This window comes from Saccopteryx leptura, chromosome 1 (genome assembly GCF_036850995.1).
Source record: "Saccopteryx leptura isolate mSacLep1 chromosome 1, mSacLep1_pri_phased_curated, whole genome shotgun sequence".
Classification (NCBI taxonomy): Eukaryota; Metazoa; Chordata; class Mammalia; order Chiroptera; family Emballonuridae; genus Saccopteryx; species Saccopteryx leptura.
In genome coordinates this window covers 351635068-351657392 of record NC_089503.1, presented here as the reverse complement: position 1 = coordinate 351657392, position 22325 = coordinate 351635068, and the positions used below count along the sequence as shown (strand labels likewise).

Sequence of the window (22325 nt, the reverse complement as noted above, 5' to 3'; positions counted from 1 at the left end):
AAAGCTCCACAGAACCATTCTCAGTGCCTAGGGTTCGAACCAATTGAGCCAAGGCTGCAGAAAGGGAAGAGAGCCTGACCAGGCAGTGGCGCAGTGGATAGAGCGTCGGACTGGGATGCAGAGGACCAGAGTTCAAGACCCCGAGGTCGCCAGCTTGAGCTCATCTGGTCTGAGCAAAAGCCCACCAGCTTGAACCCAAGGTCGCTGGCCCCAGCAAGGGGTTACTCGGTCTGCTGAAAGCCCGCGGTCAAGGCACATATGAGAAAGCAATCAATGAACAACTAAGCTGTTGCAATGCGCAATGAAAAACTAATGATTGATGCTTCTCATCTCTCTCCGTTCCTGTCTGTCTGTCCCTGTCTATCCCTCTCTGACTCACTCTCTGTCTCTGTAAAAAATAAATTAAAAAAAAAAAACAGAAAGGGAAGAGAGAAAGAGAAAGAGGCCCTGGCCGGTTGGTTCAGTGGTGGAGCATCGGCCTGGTGTGCGTGAGTCCCGGGTTCAATTCCCAGCCGGGCACACAGGAGAGGCGCCCGTCTGCTTCTCTACCCCTCGCCCTCTCCTTCCTCTCTGTCTCTCTCTTCCCCTCCTGCAGCCGGGGCTCCATTGAAGCGGGGTTGGCCTGGGCACTGAGGATGGCTCTGTGGCCTCTGCCTCAGGCACTAGAATGGCTCTGGTTGCAACAGAGCTACACCCCAGATGGGCAGGGCGTCACCCCTGGTGGGCATGCCAAGTGGATCTCAGTCGGGCGCATGCGGGAGTCTGTCTGGCTGCCTCCCCATTTCCAACTTCAGAAAAATAAAAATAAAAAAAAAAGAGAGAGAAAGAGAAGGGGGAGGGGGATGGGTGGAGGAACATATGGTCGTTTCTCCTGTGTGCCCCGATAGGGATCAAACCAGGGACTTTCACATACATGGTTTATGCTCACCATTGAGCTAACTGGCCAGGGCCTACTTATACTTTTCCAAGCCTTTAACTATAACTCATTTAATTCTCATAACTTCATGAGACACTATAATTATTACCCTCATTTTCAGATAGAGAAACCTAAGCACTATTAAAGAAAAAATCAAAATGGTGCCTGACACTTGTGCTAAAAACCCATAATACTAAGGTGACCAATCATCCTCTTTTAGGGAGGACAGTTGTGAGTCAAATAAGTTAGCAAATATAATGTATATGTTTGCTTGCTTATAGTTTGCATTGGGTGTGGGGGACAGGCTGTAAGCAGGCAGGATCCTTATAGCTTAAGGCTTAGTTTTAAAACTAAGACTTTCCCTCGCTTTTAATACTAGAATCTTTTCAAAACTGAGCTTTCCCCACACCCTTGACTGTTGCATGATGTGAGGTGGTACACTCTCATGAGGAATCCCATTTATGCCTCAGATAAGTAACTTTGTATCAGAGATTTCCTTATTTGTATATTGGTTTAAAGGTTTTGATTTCTACACTATAAAATGGGGCGGACCAGGAGCTCTCTCATTCGGTTCTGGAAATTAGCATTGGAAAGAAAAGGTAGCCAAGATGAGGGAGTGCTGAAGGTGAAGCCAGTTTGTGCAGAGAGAAGGAGATGGGGAACAGAGGTGAATAAAGTTGATGAGGTAGAAACCTTTGATTCTAGGAAACTCGGATGAGTCAGTGGCTTTGGGAGCCCTGAATGGAAAGGGAAGTGTTTTCCTACTGTGTGTGTTTCTCGCTCGCCAGGTACAAGCTATGATTAAATATAATGGCCCACCAGTTCTTGGCTCCGTTGTTTCATTACCGTCTGTCTGAATCAAATGCGAACCTGCACAGGCCAGGCAGCTGTGATGGTGGCCGTGGCTACTGGCCTTACAACAGTCCTTCTTTTGTAAGTTCCATCCTTCCTCAAAAAGTGTCCTCCTACATGTCCTCCTTTTTGATATTGGAAGAGTAATCTGTAAATGTCCGTATTCAATCGATGCAGAGTCGATCCATTGCAGAGTTGTCCATTGCATGTGATGTATTTGTATCTAAATGAGTACTTTTTTCTTACAATTATTATTAAAAATTAATAGGCCTGTAAGCATAACTACAATATAAAATGTTACAAATGTTTTTATTATGCATTTATCATATTATAGTGTATTGTTGCAATGAATAAAATGTTTCTTTTATTTACAATATTGTTTTCTTCAATTTATTTTTGTCCTCCTTTTCATTGTAAAAAGGTTACTCACCTTAATAATACCTAACCTAGATTTAATATGCAATCTAATTCCAATTTCAGTCTCTTCTAGAAATATAACCTTAGTCAAGCAGTTTGAAATTTTCTGGTCAAGCACCGGTGAAGCAATATATCACATGGGCCTTCTCCCATCCCTATAGAAAAAAGAGACAATCTGCATAATAAAAATCTTCCCTTCTACTTCCCTGAAACAAGTCCCTGCCTGTAAAGCCAGTAGCCATGGCCACCATCACAGTCGCCTGGCCCGTGCAGGTTCGCATTTGATTCAGACAAGACAGCAATGAAACAATGGAGCCAAGAACTGGTGGGCCATTATATTTAATCCTTGCTCGCATCTGGCGGGTGAGAAATACACACAGTGGGAAAATACTTCCCTTTCCATTCAGGGCTCCCAAAGCCACTGACTCATCCGAGTTTCCTAGAATCAAAGGTTTCTACCTCATCAACTTTATTCACCTCTATTCCCCATCTCCTTCTTGCTGCACAAACTGGCTTCACCTTCAGCACTCCACCATCTTGGCTACCTTTTCTTTCCAATGCTAATTTCAGGAACAGAGTGAGAGAGCTTCCTGGTCTGCCCCATTTTATAGTGTAGAAATCAAAACCTTTAAACCAATATACAAATAAGGAAATCTCTGATACAAAGTTACTTATCTGAGGCATAAATGGGATTCCTCATAAGAGTGCACCACCCTACATCATGCAACAGCCAAGGGTGTGGGGAAAAATTTAGTGTTAAGAAGATTTGGGGATTAAAAGGGTGGGAACTGCTCAGTCTTAAAATTAAGCCTTAGGCTATAATGACTTTGCTGGTTTACAGCCGTCTCACACACCCAATGCAAACTATAAGCGAGCAAACATGTATATCATATTTACAAACTTATTTGACCAACACTGCCCCAAAATAATATTCTCTTTTGTCATTAGGTCTCTTGACCCACCCTTCTTCCTACAAAAATCTTCCATTTTGCACAACCCCTTGTGAAATGCTTAAAGCCAATTAGTATCTCCAAATTTTACTCAGTTGAATTTTTTTTAATAGCAGAGTATATATAACTTAACCAAGGTCATGCAGGTACTACTGCTTCATACTATTCAACCATTTCCTTGTAGGTAGAATGAGCAAAAAAATCTCTCCCGCCTCATCAACAAAAACTTAGGGCAATTCTTTTCATTTTTAAGGCTACTTGAATCATTTAAATAAGACCTATACTGATGAAAGGTAATGTGATACTGTGATTTATTTTAAAAAATATGTATTTGCTCATTTAGATAATCAAAATACAGTTCTCATATATGGTACATTTGAAGTTCCTGGCTTACTGCTCCCAAAACCCTTGGGATTTCTTGTAATTAGAGATTAAATGTCTTTTGTTATGTTAACAAGGGGACTTTTGATCACACCTATGGGTGGGGACTGATTGCCAGGGAACAAACCATGTAACTAGAGGGTTGGACTTAGTCCTACCCTGGATCTTCAAGGAGGAGCTAGAGACGGAATGAATTACAGCCAATGAACTAATCAATCATGCCTATGAAATAAAGCCTCCATAAAAATCCAAAAGGACAGTTAAGAGAGCTTCTGGGGTGGGCAACAGGTGGAGAGTTGAGGAGAGTGGAGTGCTAGGCGGTGCAGGGAAGCTCTGTGCACTTTCCCAGTACCTTGTCTTATGCATCTCTTCCATCTGGCTGAGTTAAATCCTTTTATAATAAACCTGTGATCTAATGAGTAAACAGGTTTCCTGAGTTCTGTGAGCGATTCTAGCAAATGAAAGAAACTCGAGTAGAGGGTCATAAGAACTAATAATAATAAAGGCAGTCAGAAGCACAGGTAACAACGTGGACTTGCAAATGACATCTGAAGTCCAAGGTCAATGAAACCTAAAATCTGTATCCCTTCAGTCAAAATACCTGCGTTTATGACTAGCATCTGAAATGGTTTCTGGTGGGGCAGTTCTATAAAACTAAACCCTTAATCTGTGGAATCTGATGCCATCTCTGGGTAGATAGTGTCAGAACTGAGGTGAATTCTCAAATATACTCTGGTAGCTAAGAACTGCTTGTTTTGTGGGGAAGCCACACACACACACACACACACACACACACACACACACACGTGCGCAAGGGTCCAGGACCTGAAATAGATAAGAACTGAGATCACTTGTTTCCTCTCAACTTCTGAACTAAAAATTAAGAGTCAAATTAACCAAATTAATTTAAGCCAAAGGCTCTCAAGCTTTAGTGGATGGCCTGTTAAACCACAGGTTGCTGGGCCCACAACGTAATTTGTGATTGACTAGGTCTGGTGGATCTGCAAGTTCAAATTTCTGACAAATTATCAAGTGATGCTGACCAGGTACCACTCTAAGAATGACTGTATTAGAATTCTTTTAATCTCCCTCAACTTGGATTTCCTCATTGGTAAAGTGGGCATAACAATAGTAATCTTTGGATTAGTGAAGGATGAGGAAGGGCTTTGTAAATTGTCTAGCATTAAGGAAAAATTGGTAGCAATTACTATTATTACACATTTGGCTTCAAGAGTGAATGTGCCTGACCAGGCGATGGTGCAGTGGATAGAGCATTGGACTGGGATGCAGAGGACCCAGGTTCGAGACCCTGAGGTCACCAGCTTGAGCGTGGGCTCATCTGGTTTGAGCAAGAGCCCACCAGCTTGAACCCAAGGTCGCTGGCTCCAGCAAGGGGTTACTCAGTCTGCTGAAGGCCCACAGTCAAGGCATGTATGATAAAGCAATCAATGAACAACTAAGGTGTTGCAAGGTGCAATGAAAAACTAATGATTGATGCTTCTCATCTCTCTCTGTTCCTGTCTGTCTGTACCTGTCTATCCCTCTCTCTGACTCACTCTCTGTCTCTGTAAAAAATAAATTTAAAAAAAAAAGAGTGAATGCTAATGCTATATGGAAAATGTTGATGATAATAAAAATAAAAAAAACAGTTTTTTAAAAAGCAAGTGTTGTAGTTTGACTCTTTGATCTTCCATAGTAGTTCATACTCAAATACATGGGCATGACAAGGGACTCACACAATATCAAATGGAATGAAGAGAAGGGAGAATACCTTCCTATTCTAGACCCCCTTCCAATCTGCAAGTATAATAAGCTTTCTTATGGGTCCTGCCAAAATTAAGGTTTCATTTCATATACATATACACTGGAGTTGCACTGTATATAACTATTATAAATAAAGATTAGTAGGTGAGACTTCCCTTCAGCTACCCAAAGTTTGACTATTCCTCTGGCTCAGTGTTAAAGACATATCCTATTCCAATACCTGGACAGTAAATGCAAGCAAATCAGAAAGGGGCCCCGCAGAACCATCTGGCCATATGTATATAGTCCTAGCCATAGTTCCAGGAAAAAGGTTCAAAACCAAAGTACGAAAGCCATTCCAAATAATACTGCAAAGAATATCCTTGTATAGCATATGTTAATAATTCTGTTGGATAGTTCCCAGAAGTTACCCTGAGTAATAGTGTTCACATGATATGTCAGAAAAACATTTCCTAAAATGGCATTATCTTTTAAAATTATGCTTGCCAACTTCACAGGTGAAACATATTTAATTATGCCACTTGGATTTATAAGTAAAAGTGAAGTTGAATACTTTCTCATAAGGATGTGGGTTATTTGTATTTCTTCATTTGTATATAATGTTCTTTGTGGCTTGTTCTCTGAGAATTATTTATGAGAACTATTTAACTATTTGCCTATTAGCCACTTGTTGGTCCTGATATTCTTGATATCCCCCTTATCCCAGCCATTTTTTAAATTGATTTCATTGGCGTGACACAGGTTAACATAATTATACAGGTTTCAGGTCCCCAGCCATTTTTCACTTATCTAAAGAAAAAAACCTTTTCAATTTTTATCCTCTAATTAATCTATATTCATTTTGCTTCAAGATAGAAGGTAGAGAATTAATTACCTTTTCTTTTTAATACATGGTGAGTCACTTATTAGAAACCTTTTCATAATTTACTTGTAATGGTGTATATTTCTTCTTACTATATGTGAAAATGTGGTCATTCTCTAGTGTTCTGCAACTGAACTTCCCTCAAAATATCCTGGACTTCTTTTCATATCAACACATAATTTTTGACATGTAATTTTCATCTTTCGTGTTATATGGTGGTATAATCCTACTGAATAGAAGTAAAATGATTTATTAAATCTATCTAGAGAACTTTGCTCCAGTGTTATAAAATATATCACCCAGTGTGGAAAAGCATCACTGTTTGTATTCTAAAACAGGAACCTAGGGAAAAGTCAAGTAATCCAAAGTAAACACTCTTTTTGGAAAGTCAGGTTATGGGGCTGAGGAGCCATCCTGAGGCTGGTGGGGAGTGCCTTCCTAAGCAACTCACACCTCTCTCCCCATATGCCCACCTGCTCTGCTGGCCCGTCCCACCCCCAAACAACCAGCCTGGACACAGGGATGGCCCTTGACCCCAGCACTGATTATCCTCTCCAACTTTACTATAACCTTCTCAAACTTTACCAAAACCTCTAAAAGAGGAATGGTCCATCTATTCACCCTTTCAGTTCCCTCCCTTTCCATAGACCCAAAGTCCTGGTTCACTCCACTCTAGCTCCCATTTCTTTGCCCTACTCACCCCCCATTAAAGTCCCATGCTGGCCTGACCTGTGGTGGCACAGTGGGTAAAGTGTCAGCCCGGAATGCTGAGGTTGCTGGTTTGAAACCCTGGGCTTGCCTGGTCAAGGCGCATATGGGAGTTGATGCTTCCTGCTCCTCCTGCCTCTCTCTCTTTCCCCTCTCTAAAACTTATAAGACCCATGCCTGTGACAGAAGCTCAGGCTGAGTCCTTGAGGGGTGGACATTTTCTTGTCTTTCTTTTTTAGCAGTACAACTGGATATTATTTAATTCGGAAGTTTAATAAATGTTAAATCTTATATATCCCCTGTACAACAACAGCCATGCTTTTTATTAAAGTTAAAAAGAAAAAAAATGAATTGAAAATGAAGAGAAAAAACAAAAAGCAAAGCAAAAGCCCATGAAATCAGGTCCAGCTGAAATTCTGATGGCTGCAATCAGGTTAGCAGAACCTGGCACTTTCAATATTGCTGCAGAGATTAAGGACAATGAAAGCTTGTTTTACTTCCCATAATCTTTAGTTGATGCTTCCTGCTCCTCCCTGTTCTCTCTCCCTTTCCCTCTCTCTCCTCTCTGAAAATTGAATAAAGTCTTTAAAAAAAACAAAAATTTCCCTGTGAATTTTCTTCAAGCTTTGGTTGTGGTCTCTCCTGAGAGCAAGCCCGTATGGGTTCCCCTATCTCCTCTTCTCCCCACCCCCAGGCCTGCATCTCCTAGACTCTAAGGGTCCTCGCAAGACTTGCAAACAAGGGTTAAACGGGCAGCGGCAGCTCACCCTGGGCTAATCCGGGAACCGGAACCGTCTCAACGACCCCTTTTCTCCAACTCTCCAGTCAGCCAGAGCGGCCCTCCTAGGCACGTTTCTTTCCTATCACATTTCCAGAGAGCCAAAACAGCCTCACATAGGCTTTCCTGTTGCTTCCTTCATCCCAAACCAGTGGTCCCCAACCTTTTTTGGGCCACAGACCGGTTTAATGTCAGAAAATATTTTCACAGACCGGCCTTTAGGGTGGGACGGATAAATGTATCACGTGACCGAGACAAGCGGCAAGAGTCTTAGACGGATGTAACAGGGAATCTGGTCATTTTTAAAAAATAAAACATCGTTCAGACTTAAATATAAATAAAACGGAAATAATGTAAGTTATTTATTCTTTCTCTGCGGACCAGTACCGGTCCGCGGCCCCGGGGGTTGGGGACCCTTCCTTGTTTCACTGTCCCCAGCTTTAATAAACTTACTCTCAAATTAAAACAAACAAAAAACCCTTTTTGTTCTGGATTTCACTCCAGGGCATGCATGCAATTTATGGCATTTCCAAATTTGGCTTCTTTGACACAGATTAACCAAAAGCTCTTTTCATTTAGAAGCCCTGTGCTTAAAACAGAATTTCTAGACTTTAAAAGGCAAGGGCAGTTTTTATGTGCTTCATTCACTCTGCAAAATTAGAGTTCACAACACTCCCATTTATAGTCCCACACACAATCACTCATTGCCCAGACTCTTCAAAGGGTGCATTAGCTGAGAGTAATTGGAGGGTTCCACAATTGTTGGTCCATAAAGCAGACTCCATCAAGAAGTACTGAAGACAGGGAGACTCTTCGCCTAACAGATCAGCAAGAAAAATGTTAGCCAATTGTCTTAGGTGAGGTTGTGGGAAAACTGGCAATCTTATACATATTGCTGGCTGGGTATGAAAATATTTCAACCCCTTTGTAAGGCAAGTTAGTAATACCTGCAAAATTATACATGCTCTTCCCCTTGGACCAGCATTCTCCCTCTGGGAATTTAGCCTACAGTCACTTGATGGACATGTCACATTTGTCCCTTGCAGAAGACAGTTCATTGTTAGTTTTCTCTCCAATTATTAGTCAAGCTCTATTAATAGTCAATACTTAGTATGTGTGATGCCGGTTTTAAGTATCCTATATATGTAATAGCTTAACCTCACAACTTCATGTGGGGTCAGATCCTATTATCTTCAATTTGGACTGAAAGGATACAACTTGGCTAAGGTCATAAGGCTAGAAAGTTCCTTAGGTGAGGGCTCATTCTGATTTTGAACTACCAAGCTCTACCCTCTACCCTAGTCTCTAAGGAAAACTGTAGTCCCCATTCTGATGACCCCTCAACAAATCAAGGGTGAGCCCCACTTATAGTAATGCCTTAATCTACACCCAATTTCACATACCCTTTGGGAGCCTAGTACAGCAATTGTTAAGTGTGGTGGAGAACCCCAGAACCTTTTCAAGGGGTCTGTTAAGTTCTCCTTTCCCACACACCTATCTGTAAGACTGGATTTTCTTCAAACTCCAACCTAAATAACACTCTGCAAGAGACCGAACACAGATAAGAATTTGACTAGCAGTCTTCTATTAAGTTTACAAGGATATAAAACTATTACACTGAGAAGATACTGGTGTTCTGAATTCGTTTTGAAAAATATTTGCTTTTCATTTTATACCTGTTATGTTAAACTATTATAGTTTTTTTTTTTTTACAGAGACAGAGAGTGAGTCAGAGAGAGGGATAGACAGGGACAGACAGACAGGAATGGAGAGAGATGAGAAGCATCAATCATTAGTTTTTCATTGCGCGCTGCAACACCTTAGTTGTTCATTGATTGCTTTCTCATATGTGCCTTGACCGCGGGCCTTTCGCAGACCGAGTAACCCCTTGCTGGAGCCAGTGACCTTGGGTTCAAGCTGGTGGGCTTTTTTTGCTCAAACCAGATGAGCCCGCGCTCAAGCTGGTGACCTCGGGGTCTTGAACCTGGGTCTTCTGCATCCCAGTCCGATGCTCTATCCACTGCGCCACCGCCTGGTCAGGCTATAGTTATTATTTTTAAACATAGGTCAATTCCAGAAAATATCACATCTCCCCTAGATTGACCAATTTTTGGTTGGACCCTCCCCCCACTTTTTTTTTTAAGATTTTTTAAAAATATGTATACATAGAAGACAGAGAGAAAGAGAGAAAGAGAGAGAGAGAGAGAGAGAGAGAGAGAGGATGGTGGGGGGCAGGAAGCATCAACTTGCTTCTTGTATGTGCCTTGACCAGGCAAGCCCAGGAGTTTGATCTGGTGACCTTAGCATTTCAGGTCGATGCTTTTTCCACGGCACCACCACAGGTCAGGCCCTCCCCCCACTTTTTACCTTAGCCAAGTGTGCTCTTAGATCGCTACACCTAGCTTTGCGGGTTTCAATGAAGGGTTAAGTATAAGGTCCACCTTGGCTGTGATGTTATCTCCAATACTTCAAGCACATACGAAGAAACTATTTATTTAATATTTTATTATTTAATTAGTAACCTTCGGAAAAGGTCACAGCAGGACTTATGAGGCAAAGGCAGAAACCCACAACAACCTGTTTCTTCTTGTCAAGCTGGGGCAGAACTTAAACCAGGCCAGACCCATCCCAGCTCCGGCAGCAGCCTACTGTCCACGTTCTGGTTCCGTTCTGGTTCCAGGTGCGTTGGTCGCAAACTGGCTTCACTTCATCAAAGGGTCCAGCTCGAGAGCGTTCATGGCCTCCTCCAGTCTGAGCATCCCTGCAGCAGGAAGCAAGAGGAGGTGTGAGTGAGGCGAGGGCCAGGGCCCGGCCAACCCTCGGCCTCTTTCCAAGTCCTGGCCAGGCACTCCGAGCCTGGGGTTCTCCGGAACCTGAGGAGGTGGGCTCGCCGGGCCCATTCCGACACCCTTCAAGAAGCTGGCAGGGGCAGGGGCAGGGGCAGGGCAGGGGCAGGGGCAGGGCTGGGACGAGATCTCCAATAACACCACGCTAGGAGGCCAGCCCCGAGGCACCGCGCATCACAGTCTTACTACAGGGTCCCCGGGCCGGGTCCTCGGGTCCGGGCCGGACGCCAGGCCCGCTGGCGATGCCCGGGGCGCGGTGGGTACCAGGGTGGAGGGGAGGGTGGGGGAGGCCGAAGGAGAGGGGCCGACGCCGAGCCCCTCCCCCGCCCCGGCACCTCGCTCAGGGCCCCTCACCTCGCTCCTGCCTCAGGCGCTGCCTCTCGGCCATGGACTGCAGCATCCACTTGGTTCGGAGCTTGTACAGGTAATTGCCGTAAACCACGACCTCGGTGAGGTTCGAGGATTCCAGAACCTTCAGCTCGAGCATGGCTTTGCTCACTTGCTCGATGTATGGGATTCGAGATCCGCCTGGGCCTGTTCGGGGAAGAAGATGAAAGCTACGACCCCTGGAGGCCAGGACGCCCGGGTCGAGGCACCGGGTCGGGACTGGGCTCACTCACCAAACATGGCTTCCAGCAGCCCCGTCTGCACCTGGAACACCTCGGGGTCTCGCAGGTCTTCAGGAACTTTCACCCACGGCGGGATATCTTTCCGTTTGGGCAGCGTTCCCATCTCGAGGACCTTGAACCGAAAAGCACACTCAGACTGAGGGTAGGCCTGACAGAGTCGCCGTCTGAGGCGGCAGCGCGCGCGAAAGTTGAACACCTGGGCAAGCCCCGCCCACGGCCAGGCCCCGCCCCGGAAGGCCCCGCCCTCGGCGTGGCAGCCAATCCGGGACTCTCAGCTCTCCGCTCGCCCGCCCGCTGGCCCGCTGGCCCGCGCTACAGCCTAGTGGTGACCTTTACCCTTTCCCAGCCCTGGTGGGTCCAGGTGTCGCTGAAGTTACCAGGGCTTCCTTTCACCTATGTTGACTCGTTTCTTCCGCACCAGAACCCCTGGGCCTTGGGAATGCTTGGGACGGAGCCGCGACTCTTTTCCCCTGGAAAAGTGGTTGGGCCTGAACCCCAGGAAGGAAAAGTCCGTATTTGAAGGCGCGAGGATCACCCGGGAGTTGCCAAACCGATTTCCAGCCTCCCAAGTACCAAAGGAGGGTCCATTTCCCCTCGGCCTAACGGGGTCGGACCCCGAGGCTTCACATCGCGGGTGACCCCTGCAACTTCTGGGAAATTGGGGAGTAATTCCTGCCATTTAACAAAGAGGAAAATGAGATTCGAAAATTCATTATCTTCGAGGAACAGGATGGGGAGTCTAGACGACTGCAATGGTTCGAGTTCCCCGAAGCCTCGGGGTCTGGAACTTTTGAATCTACTCCGATTTTGAAGCTCACCTATGCCCTGTCTGGCCCCTGGAACCAAACCGTGTGGTCCGGATTTCTGGCTCCAAATAAACTAGTTTATTTATTTAAAAACACAAAAAAACAAACAACATTGCTTGAAGCAGTGTACTAGTATGATTTCAATGTTTTAGGACTTCATGGATGGAGATGAAGCTGGCATTTCCCAACGTTGTGTTCTGGTAACATCTAATACCCCCTCGGCTGGCTATTATGACCACTTTTTTTTTATTTTTATTTTTTTTTATGACCACTTTTTAGGGCAGATTTCATCACATTCAATGAATAACTATCGGTTCTTTTGCAACCACTGGTGTAATCAATTCATGATAAATGGCTAAAACTCTCAAATGAAAGGTTATTAAGGAACTGGATATTCAGAAGGTCTAGAAGTCCTAGCCCACAAATTGTTAATTACAAAAGAGAAAAATGTTCCTCTACAGTAGAGATTTGGAAGACAGATGCCTGCCGGGTTGATCCCGGTCGGGCGCATGCGGGAGTCTGTCTGACTGCCTCCCCGTTTCTAGCTTCAGAAAAATACAAAAAAAAATAATAATAAATGAAAGACAGATGCCACCTTAACCAAAGACCAAAATTAACATCACCAATGAGACAAGTGGACTCCTGGGTTGTCAATGTCATAAAAACAAAAGCAGAAGACTTTTATTCATAAAGAGATAAATAAGTGCTATGCATGAATAAAATCCTGACTCAAAGACAGTAGTATTTGGTTGTATGTTCTATAACACAGAACTAGAGTGTAATAAATGTTTTACTATGTAAGAGAAGATTCTTGTTCTCACAAACATGCTGAAATATGTGAATTGTTGATATCTACAATTTACTTACAAATAGTTCAGTCCCTTAAAAAAATGAAACCCCATCATTTTCTGTATATATAGAAACAGCCAATGTGACAAATGTCAACAGTTGGTTCTTAATAAAGGACAGACAGAATTTTCTACTTTTTTGTAGTTTTGAATTTTAATGAAACAGAGATGAAATACTATTGTGTCAGGTAGCCAATAAAAAGTAACTTTTCATGGGAGAAAAAGTGCAACCCATCTCTCCAGTGAGGATGCTCCTTACTAGGCTTTCTAAATCATACACACACACACACACACACACACACACACACACACACATTTTTTTGGCTGAAAATTTAATATAGTTCTTAAGGAAGCAGATAAAAGTGTACAGTAATTGTGTCCATCTTAAGGGTATTAGAGACAAGCCTGCAAAACTACACAAAACTATTTTAAACTTATAAAACTGTAGACATGTTGCGAGCTCAAAATGTATGACCATCAAAATAATTTTCCAATAGTAACAATTAATGTCCCTTCTAAAGAGCTCATTTATAATGACAACAACACAGGTACCAGTATATCACATCATCAGATTTTAAGAGCCCATTTCCCCACTGCAATGCTTTTCAATTGTTTGCCTTGACACTGGGATAAGTGCCTATGGATGTCTTTTTGCTTTTTTTTTTTTTTTAATTATTTTTATTTATTTATTTTAGAGGGGAGAGGGAGAGAGAGAGAAAGACAGAGAAGGGGGGAGGAGCAGGAAGCTTCAACTCCCATATGTGCCTTGACCGGGCAAGCCTAGGGTTTTGAACCGGCGACCTCAGTGTTCCAGGTCGACGCTTTTGTCCACTGCGCCACCACAGGTCAGGCTCTTCTTGCTTTTTCATTTACACATTTTGAGCTAGAATCTCAGATTCACAAATTGCTATTTGGGGGACTGGTTGGAGAGTGTTGAGATTTAACAAGGGGAGTTAGATCCTCCTCCCTAGCCTTTTTTCAAAAAGGTGCCACCATCAACTCCTTCCTGCTTGGGGGATAACTATCTTCTTTCTTTCTTTTTTCCAGGGCAGAGAGAGAGTCAGAGAGAGGGATAGACAGACAGGAATGGAGAGAGATGAGAAGCATCAATCATCAGTTTTTCGTTGCATCACCTTAGTTGTTCATTGATTGCTTTCTCATATGTGCCTTGACCGTGGGCCTTCAGCAGACCGAGTAACCCCTTGCTCAAGCCAGCGACCTTGGGTCCAAGCTGGTGAGCTTTGCTCAAACCAGATGAGCCTTTGCTCAAGCTGGCGACCTCGGAATCTCAAACCTGGGTCTTTCGCATCCCAGTCTGACGCTCTATCCACTGCGCCACCGCCTGGTCAGGCAGGGGATACTTATCTTAATTTTGTTATTTCCCAGAAAGAAATTGTTTGTATCTCCAGACAAACACTGGCCGTGAGCAATAGTTGTAAGTTCATAGGAGATGAAGCCACAGAAAATTCACTTTCAACCCCAAATACTACCTGCCTGCAGCTTTTCACTTGAAGTAGGTAGGAAATCCATCCAGAGGCCCTGGCGCAATCACACCCGCCATAGCCTTCCTTTTTACTGAGACTGCTGGGCGAGTCCAGTACTGGACTCGCCCAGCAGCCTAAGCGGGAGGTTCACGGAAGCTCATGGATATCCTCCTCCACCCGCCTCAGAGGTGAAGAAGGAAAAGTGCCAGGTGCAACACACCTGAGGTGTTGGAGGCACCCAGGGCTCGCCCCTGACTTCTGAAAACTGAAGGCACGTCCTAGTCAGCTACACCTGGACCACGATCCGGCTTTGTTCCAGGCATGGCAGTGCGGCTGGAGGAGACTCCAGAACAGATGGCTGGGCCGGGTCCCCTAGGGTCACTCCTTTCTTTTTTCTTTTTTTAATTTTTATTTATTTACTTTTTTACAGAGACAGAGAGAGAGAGTCAGAGAGAGGGACAGACAGACAGGAATGGAGAGAGATGAGAAGCATCAGTCATTAGTTTTTCCTTGCAACACCCTAGCTGTTCATTGATTGCTTTCTCATATGTGCCTTGACTGTGGGGCTGCAGCAGACGGTATGACCCTCTGCTGGAGCCAGTGACCTTGGGTCCAAGCTGATGAGCTTTGCTCAAACCAGATGAGCCCGCGCTCAAGCTGGCGACCTCGGGGTCTCGAACCTGGGTCCTCCGCATCCCAGTCCAACGCTCCATCCACTGCGCCACCGCCTGGTCAGGCAAGGGGGTCACTCCTTTTCACCTGAGGACACACAGCGGCCTTTCATCTGAACTGAACCACATCCAGAAAGATCCTCAGGACCCGAACTGCGACAAGGCTCCAGAACATGGGGACGCTGCCTCAGGAAGGGCGGTGCTCGCACTCATCCCCCCACCCCTGGCCTTTCTCGGGAACAGGCTGCTGTCGAAGGCTGGGCCAGGCATCCTCCGCGGGCTCCGGGGCACGGGACTTTAGGGGACTTTCGAGGAAATGGTTCCACACGCCCAGAGCAGCGTGATGTCCGCAGCCTAGATATCCCTGACCAGTCCACCCTCCTCCTCCCTCGGTCCCCTGTGCGAGGTTCTAGCCGTTATCTTGGGTCTTTCCATGGGTTGCGCCACGGAAGCGGGATGCAACCCGCGTGAGGTTCACGCTGGCGGCTAGAAAGACCCACGGTCTCCAGCCCACGCAGAGCCCACCGCCTGTCCATCTCAGCCTCTTTGTTCAGCAGGAAGTCTTCTCCTGGGGCCGGCGCACACCCAGCGCTCTCAGGACTGGCTCAGGAGCCGGCACCTCGTCGCCTAGAGCCCCGGAGCGCGCGCAGGCTCCGTCACCCGCAGGGAACCCGCACCCGCTGGGTGGCGAACGGGGACCCGACACAAGGCAGGGTCCCGCGACCCCTCCAGGCTGCTGCGTCTGGACCCGCTTACGGGCTCTAGGTCCTTGGCTCGTGAGGACGGTGCCAAGGCCATCGCCCGCGCCCGGGTTCCCTGACCGCTGGGAGCGGCTGTCCAGGTGCCGGCTGGCCGTGACCCGCAGCTGCCCTCGGCTCGTGAGGACGGTGCCAGGCCATGGCCCGCGCCCAGATGCCCTGACCGCTAGGAGCGGCTGTCCAGGTGCCGGCTGGCCGTGACCCGCAGCAGCCCTCGGCTCGCTTCCTGCGCCCCAGGCGCGGGTGGCGGTGATCTGCGCGTCGCGGAGTGGGCATGCCCCTTTCAAGTCCAGAAGCACCTCGTGCCCCCTCGGGAAGAACCAAGGAGAGCCGCGGGCAGACCAGGGGGCGCGGGGCCGTAGCCCTCAGGTTATGTCAGAGTCCGAGCGGACGGAATGGAGCCCGCAGAGTCGGCTTTACGCACAGCCTGAGACTGCAGGGAGGACCGCGCCGAGGGGCGCAGACGCGAGGTCCCCTGCAGAGGAGCGCCCGGGACGCGGACGGACTCTCTCGGAAGACGGGCCCCGCAGCGACACCTGGCGGTGCGCTGCCCGCTCTGGCGGAGGTTCCTTGGCGGCAGGAACCCGGGAGGACCATCTCACCTTCATTCTAAGTCCGCTGCTATTTCAGTTTGTTCTGCCTGGGTTTCGGCGATGCCCAGGCCGTGTTCAGAGAAAGGACGAGATTTTTGGTGGGTCTCTGCCCCTTCCTGCAGACCTCGCCTATCCAGACGCCCAACCTCAAGGCTAGTTTAAGACCCGGGGCAAAGTCAATCACTCACGGACCCCTACTGCAGACCTGCCTTTGCTTCTCTAGCCCTTACAAGACTGTCAGGGACATCCTGATTTTTACCCACTGTAACCCTTGGGGGAGGGGGCTCTGTGTGTCTACTACTTGAAACTTGGGGAGAGAGGGGAAGGACGACCTGGTTAGAACAAGAGAGTGAGATTTTTCCAATAGAATAGATTGTACTCTGCCGATTTACATCTTATTTAAAATGCTTCTACTAAGGCTTTATCATATTCAATACAGTGGTGGGATTCAAATAATTTAACAACCGGTTCTCTGCCCTAATGACCGTTTTAAGTATAAACAAACGATATACTGAAAGGTAGTTTATTATTTCATGCATTTAATACTTAAATAAGAATAAAAGAGGCACACAAAACTAGATTGTTTATAAGTTTTAAAATATTAACAAAAAATATTAAATACAGTAATACCTGACAAAAAACAATAAAACTTATTTAAGATATTTCCACATTGCTTCTTGGATGGTGTCCTCACTTGCAATGTTTTTCACCTATGGATGGAATGAACATGACTACGGGCACTTAGAATACACTGTTGCACAGATGAACATTAAGAGTAAAGAATGTAAATTTGTGATTTCTTCATTTGGTGGCTGCCCAGGTGCCCACCTTAGAGAGAACCCTGATTACAAGTGCCATTTTAACAGCTGGCTTCCCGACTTAACAAAAAATTAGGTATCAGCTATGCCAAACCCCTGTGAACCGGCTGAATCCCACTGCTGATTCAATCCAAGTTTACTATCGATTTTATTGGCTTCCGTGTATACACTCACTGCCTTGCATAAATGAGAAGGCCATGTGGCTCATTCGCCATATTTGGGAGTATTTCATTTATATAAGATGGATGCCCACAGAAAGAATTAAGAATTATAGATGAAAGGGCAGGCGAATTTTTAATATTCTAGCTATTTATTGACCTGTTGCTTTTCATCAATGTCCCTTGAACATGGGGCGGGGGGCAAGATGGTCACTTGATTGGATACTAGAATTGGGAACAATTTTTGTCCTAGATTTCAGTTGTTACTTTATTGTAAAACATTATATTTAAAAATAAATTGGTGCCTTACCTGTGGTGGTGCAGTGGATAAAGCGTCGACCTAAAATGCTGAGCTTGCTGGTTTGAAACCCCGGGCCTGCCGGGTCAATCAAGATCAAGGCACATGTGGGAGTTGATACTTCTGCTCCTCCTCTCTTCTCTCTCTCTCTCTCTCTCTCTCCTCTCTAAAAAATGAATAAATAAAATCTTTAAAAATAAATAATAAATAAGTAAATAAATTGGTTTTAGTTTATACTCCAACCAACTAGAATCATTGTTTCATGGATTTTTGTTTGTTTGTTTGTTTCATGGATTTTTACATAACACGCCATGAAGCATTAAAGACATGAGCTCCTCAAGCCTGAATGTACAAAAGTCACTTAGAGATCTTGGTTTTATTCACTTTTAATAAGTAATTTTATTTTATTTATTTATTTATTTATTTATTTTTACAGGGACAGAGAGAGTCAGAGAGAGGGATAGACAGACAGGAACAGAGAGAGATGAGAAGCATCAATCATTAGTTTTTCGTTGAGACACCTTAGTTGTTCATTGATTGCTTTCTCATATGTGCCTTGACCACGGGCCTTCAGCAGACCAAGTAACCCCTTGCTCGAGCCAGCGACTTTGGGTCCAAGCTGATGAGCTTTGCTCAAACCAGATGAGCCCGCACTCAAGCTGGTGACCTCGGGGTCTTGAACCTGGGTCCTCCGCATCCCAGTCCGACGCTCTATCCACTGTGCCACCGCCTGGTCAGGCAGTAATTTTATTTTAAAAAATATTTTATTTATTGATTTTTAGAGAGGGGGGAGGAGTGGGAAGCATTAACTCGCAGTAGCTGTTTTCTCTATCTGCCTAGACCAGGCACGCCCAGGGTTTGGAACAGGTGACCTCAGCATTCCAGTTCGATGCACTATCACTGCACCACCCCGGGTAAGGTGATGTTGGTTTTGTTTTTAATTTTCTTATTTTAAAAAATATCTTTTAATCACAGTTTATGTTCAATATTATTTTGTATTTGTTTCAGGTGTACACCACAGTGGTTAGATAATCACATACTTTTTTTTTTTTTTTTCATTTTTCTGAAGCTGGAAACGGGGAGGCAGTCAGACAGACTCCCGCATGCGCCCAACCGGGATCCACCCGGCATGCCCACCAGGGGGCGATGCTCTGCCCATCTGGGGCGTCGCTCTGTTGTATCCAGAGCCATTCTAGCGCCTGAGGCAGAGGCCACAGGGCCATCCTCAGCGCCCGGGCCATCTTTGCTCCAATGGAGCCTCGGCTGCAGGAGGGGAAGAGAGAGACAGGGAGGAAGGAGAGGGGGAGGGGTAAGGAAGCAGATGGGTGCTTCTCCTGTGTGCCCTGGCCGGGAATCGAACCCGGGACTTCTGCACGCCAGGCCAACGCTCTACCACTGAGCCAACCGGCCAGGGCAATCACATACTTTTAAAAAATGTTTCCCCTGACATTTCCAGTACCCATCTGGCACCACACATAGTTACTACAATATTACTGACTATATTTCGTATGCTGTACTTTACACCCTTGGGATCTTATTAAATGCAAGTTCAATAGGTCTGCAACAGGCCTAAGATTTTTTTTATAATTTCCCAGGCAATGCTGATGCTGCTAGTTAATAGATCAAATTTTGAATAGCAAAGTTATAGATACCTCAACTACCTACCTAACACCACATCTAGAAGATAAAACTCAATACACAGAAAACTGAGAACATAGAAAAATGTGAGATAATTAGCAAGTTTTCTAATGAGTGCTCGCTCAAGATCTGTGTAACAACATGTGCTGTTCTAACGTCCCGGGCTCTGTATGTTTTCAATATGAGGAAATACTTCAATCAGCCTGCCCTACCCCTAACCCTAACAGGTCCCTCTTCCCAGGCCCCAAATAAAAGGGGGACTATTCATTACCACTGATCAACTGCCTTGCAGGAATGTGGGCCCCAGAACTGCCAGACATCCTGATTTTTATATGCAATCTCCCATTTTTAAAATATTGACACCTGATTCAAAAAGTTGATGAAAAAATGGCATGGGTACAGCAATGCACACCTGTGGGCATCACTAGGCCTGTAGGAACCAGTTAGTAGGCTCCAAAGAACTGGCTGAGCCTCCAGGAAACAGTCTGCTTCCAAGGGCGTTGTGAAGCCTCGAATTGAATCCTGCACCACTTTCTCTCCATCTCAGCTGCTTTTCTATCTTCAGAGGTGCATTACCCCCTTTGCCTCCATCTTGTCCTCTACCAGTTCTCTCCAAGTTGATATACAGGCTTAATGCAATTACTATCAAAATGCCAGCAAGATGTTTTTATAGATATAGACTAGATTATTTTAAACTATATATGAAAAGGATAAGAAAAAAGAATAGCTAAAACAACTTTGAAAAGAAAAAGATCAGTCTGCTTAAATTTAGTTACTATCATAGTAATCAAGACTGTGTGGTATTTTCAGATTAGATGTAAAATGTATAGGTAGAAAGACTTTGGGGGAAAACACAGAAGTAAATCTTTGGGAACTAGGGCTAAGCTAAGAGCCCTTAGACTTGCCACCAAAAGCTTGATTGATAACAGAAAAAAAATGGATTAATTGGACCTCATCTAGAGTAAAAACTTTTGTTTTGCGAAACACCCTGTTAAATAGATGAAAAGGCAAACTACACACTGGGAGAAAATATTTTCAAACCACATATCCAAAAGAGGACTACAATCAAGAATATATAAAGAATTCTCAGCCCTGGTTGGTGGCTCAGTGGATAGAGTGTGGACCTGGTATACGGATGTCCCAGGTTCGATACCCAGTCAGGGCACACAGGAGAAACGACCATCTGTTTCTCCCCCCCTTCCTTCTGCCCCTTCTCTTCCCCTTCCCCTCCTGCAGCCAGTAGCTTGATTGGTTCAAGCATGGCCCCAGGTCCTGAGGATAGCTCCTTTGGAGCACATCAGCATGAGGTGCAAAAAATAGCTCTGTACTCCCCAGCATCTGCCCCAGATGGGGTTGCCAGGTGGATCCTGGTCGGGGCACATGTGGGAGTCTGCCTCGTTATCTCCCTTCCTCTTGCCTAAAAGAAAAATTACACACACACACAACACACACACACACACACACACACACACACACACACACACACACACATGACTCTCAAAACTCAAGAATAAAAACCAAACAATACAATTAGAAAATAAGCAATAGACATCTCACTGAGAAGGATATACAGATAGTTAATAAGGACAGGAAGAGATTCATCATCATTGCCATATAAATTAAAATAATTTATATAGGAAATATAAATTAAAACCATAATGAGATATCACTACACAACTATCAGAATGACTAAAATAAAAAATAGGGACAATCTCAAAGCTGGTGAGGCTTCAGAGAAATTAGATCACTCACACGTTGCTGGTGGGTAAGTAAAATGGTACAGCAAATCTGGAGACAATGTGACAGTTCTATAATTAAACACAGAGTTGCCATATGACCCAGCAATTTCTCTCCTAAGTATATATCCAAAAAACTAAAAACCTTATGTCCACACAAAAACCTGCATGTGAATGTTTATAGGAGCTATACCTATACTAGCCAAAAGGTGGCAAGAACACCTATGTCTTTAAGCAATTCAGTGGTTAAACTGTGATACATTTATCCCATGGAATGTTACTTAGCATTGAAAGTAAACAAACTATTGATAGAAGCAACAACTGGATAAATCTCCAGAGAATTATGCTGAGCGGAAAAACCATGCAATGCTAAAAGTTACACACTATATGTTTCCATTTATGTAACCTTCTTGAAATAACAAAATTACAGAAATGAAGAACAGAACAGATTAGTGGTAGTCATACAGTAAAAAGGTGACGGGGACCTGAAAAAAATGAGTGTGGCTATAAAAGGGCAAGATGAAGGATCCTTGTGGTGATGGAAACATTCTGTGTCTTGACCACGTCAATGTTGATAACCTGGTTGTGACATGGCACTATATATTGTAGCTCTGCAAGATGTTACCTTTGGGGGAATGTGAGTTATGGCACTTACCAGAGTTGCTTTTTGTCTTCTGCTCCTTCTTCAGAACCAACTTTAACAGTCCTTCTTTTTCTCCTGACTTCTTACTTCTGCCTGGAAACATGTTTCATTCTAAAACAGTCAGCTTTCAACATCCATCTCCCAGTCCAGCTACAGCCTAATCTCCATCTTTCCTGTCATCCAAACTGCTTGAAAAAGCAACTCCTACTCCTACTCCTGTACACCTCACTTATTCCTAAACACTTTGTTCTATGGCACCTACCTCTGCATTTCAACAGAATTTACTCTGAAGACCTGCACTGTACAATATAGTAGCCACTAGACACATGTGGCTATTAAGGACTTGAAATGTAGCTTATCTGAACTAAGATGTGCTTATACTGCTTGTACACTTGGACTTTTTTCTTTCTTCCTTTCCTTTTTCCCCTTTCTTTCTTTCTTAAGATTTTATCTATTGATCTTACAGAGAGAGGAGAGAGGTGGAGCAAGAAGTATTGACTCATAGTTGCTTCACTTTAGTTGTTCATTGCTTGCTTGTGCCTTGACTGAGCAAGCCCAGGGTTGGAACTGGCAACCTCAGCATTCTATGTTGATGCTCTATCCACTGCTCCACCACAGGCCAGACACTTAGATTTATTTTCTTCTGCTCCTTCTTTACTCCTCTAACTTGATGCTTTTCTTGGTCTCCCATTCTATGTCCTTCTTCTCTTTCATGACTATACCTTAAGTCAGTGGTTCTCAAACTCTTTGAAGTCGGGGTGCATTTAAAAT

General features: G+C 44.8%; 1 protein-coding gene across 1 annotated transcript; it reads right to left on the bottom strand.

Annotated features, from left to right (window-relative positions):
- Positions 1-10312: 10312 nt before the first annotated feature.
- DPPA5 (developmental pluripotency associated 5) lies at positions 10313-11206 on the bottom strand. The gene is made up of 3 exons (XM_066361364.1): positions 11095-11206; positions 10829-11008; positions 10313-10389 (listed from the first exon to the last, which is right to left on the bottom strand). The coding sequence occupies exons 1-3, from the start codon at positions 11204-11206 to the stop codon at positions 10331-10333; spliced, it is 351 nt and encodes a 116-aa protein (XP_066217461.1). The 3' UTR covers positions 10313-10330.
- Positions 11207-22325: the final 11119 nt, after the last annotated feature.

Bases quoted from the DNA above. Each gene is read 5' to 3' on its own strand.
- DPPA5 (XM_066361364.1), bottom strand. From the start codon at position 11,206: ATGGGAACGCTGCCCAAACGGAAAGATATCCCGCCGTGGGTGAAAGTT. The intron at 11,009-11,094 runs GTGAGTGAGCCC...TTCCCCGAACAG, and splicing joins GCTGCTGGAAGCCATGTTTG to GCCCAGGCGGATCTCGAATC. The intron at 10,390-10,828 runs GTGAGGGGCCCT...TTCCTGCTGCAG, and splicing joins GCGCCTGAGGCAGGAGCGAG to GGATGCTCAGACTGGAGGAG.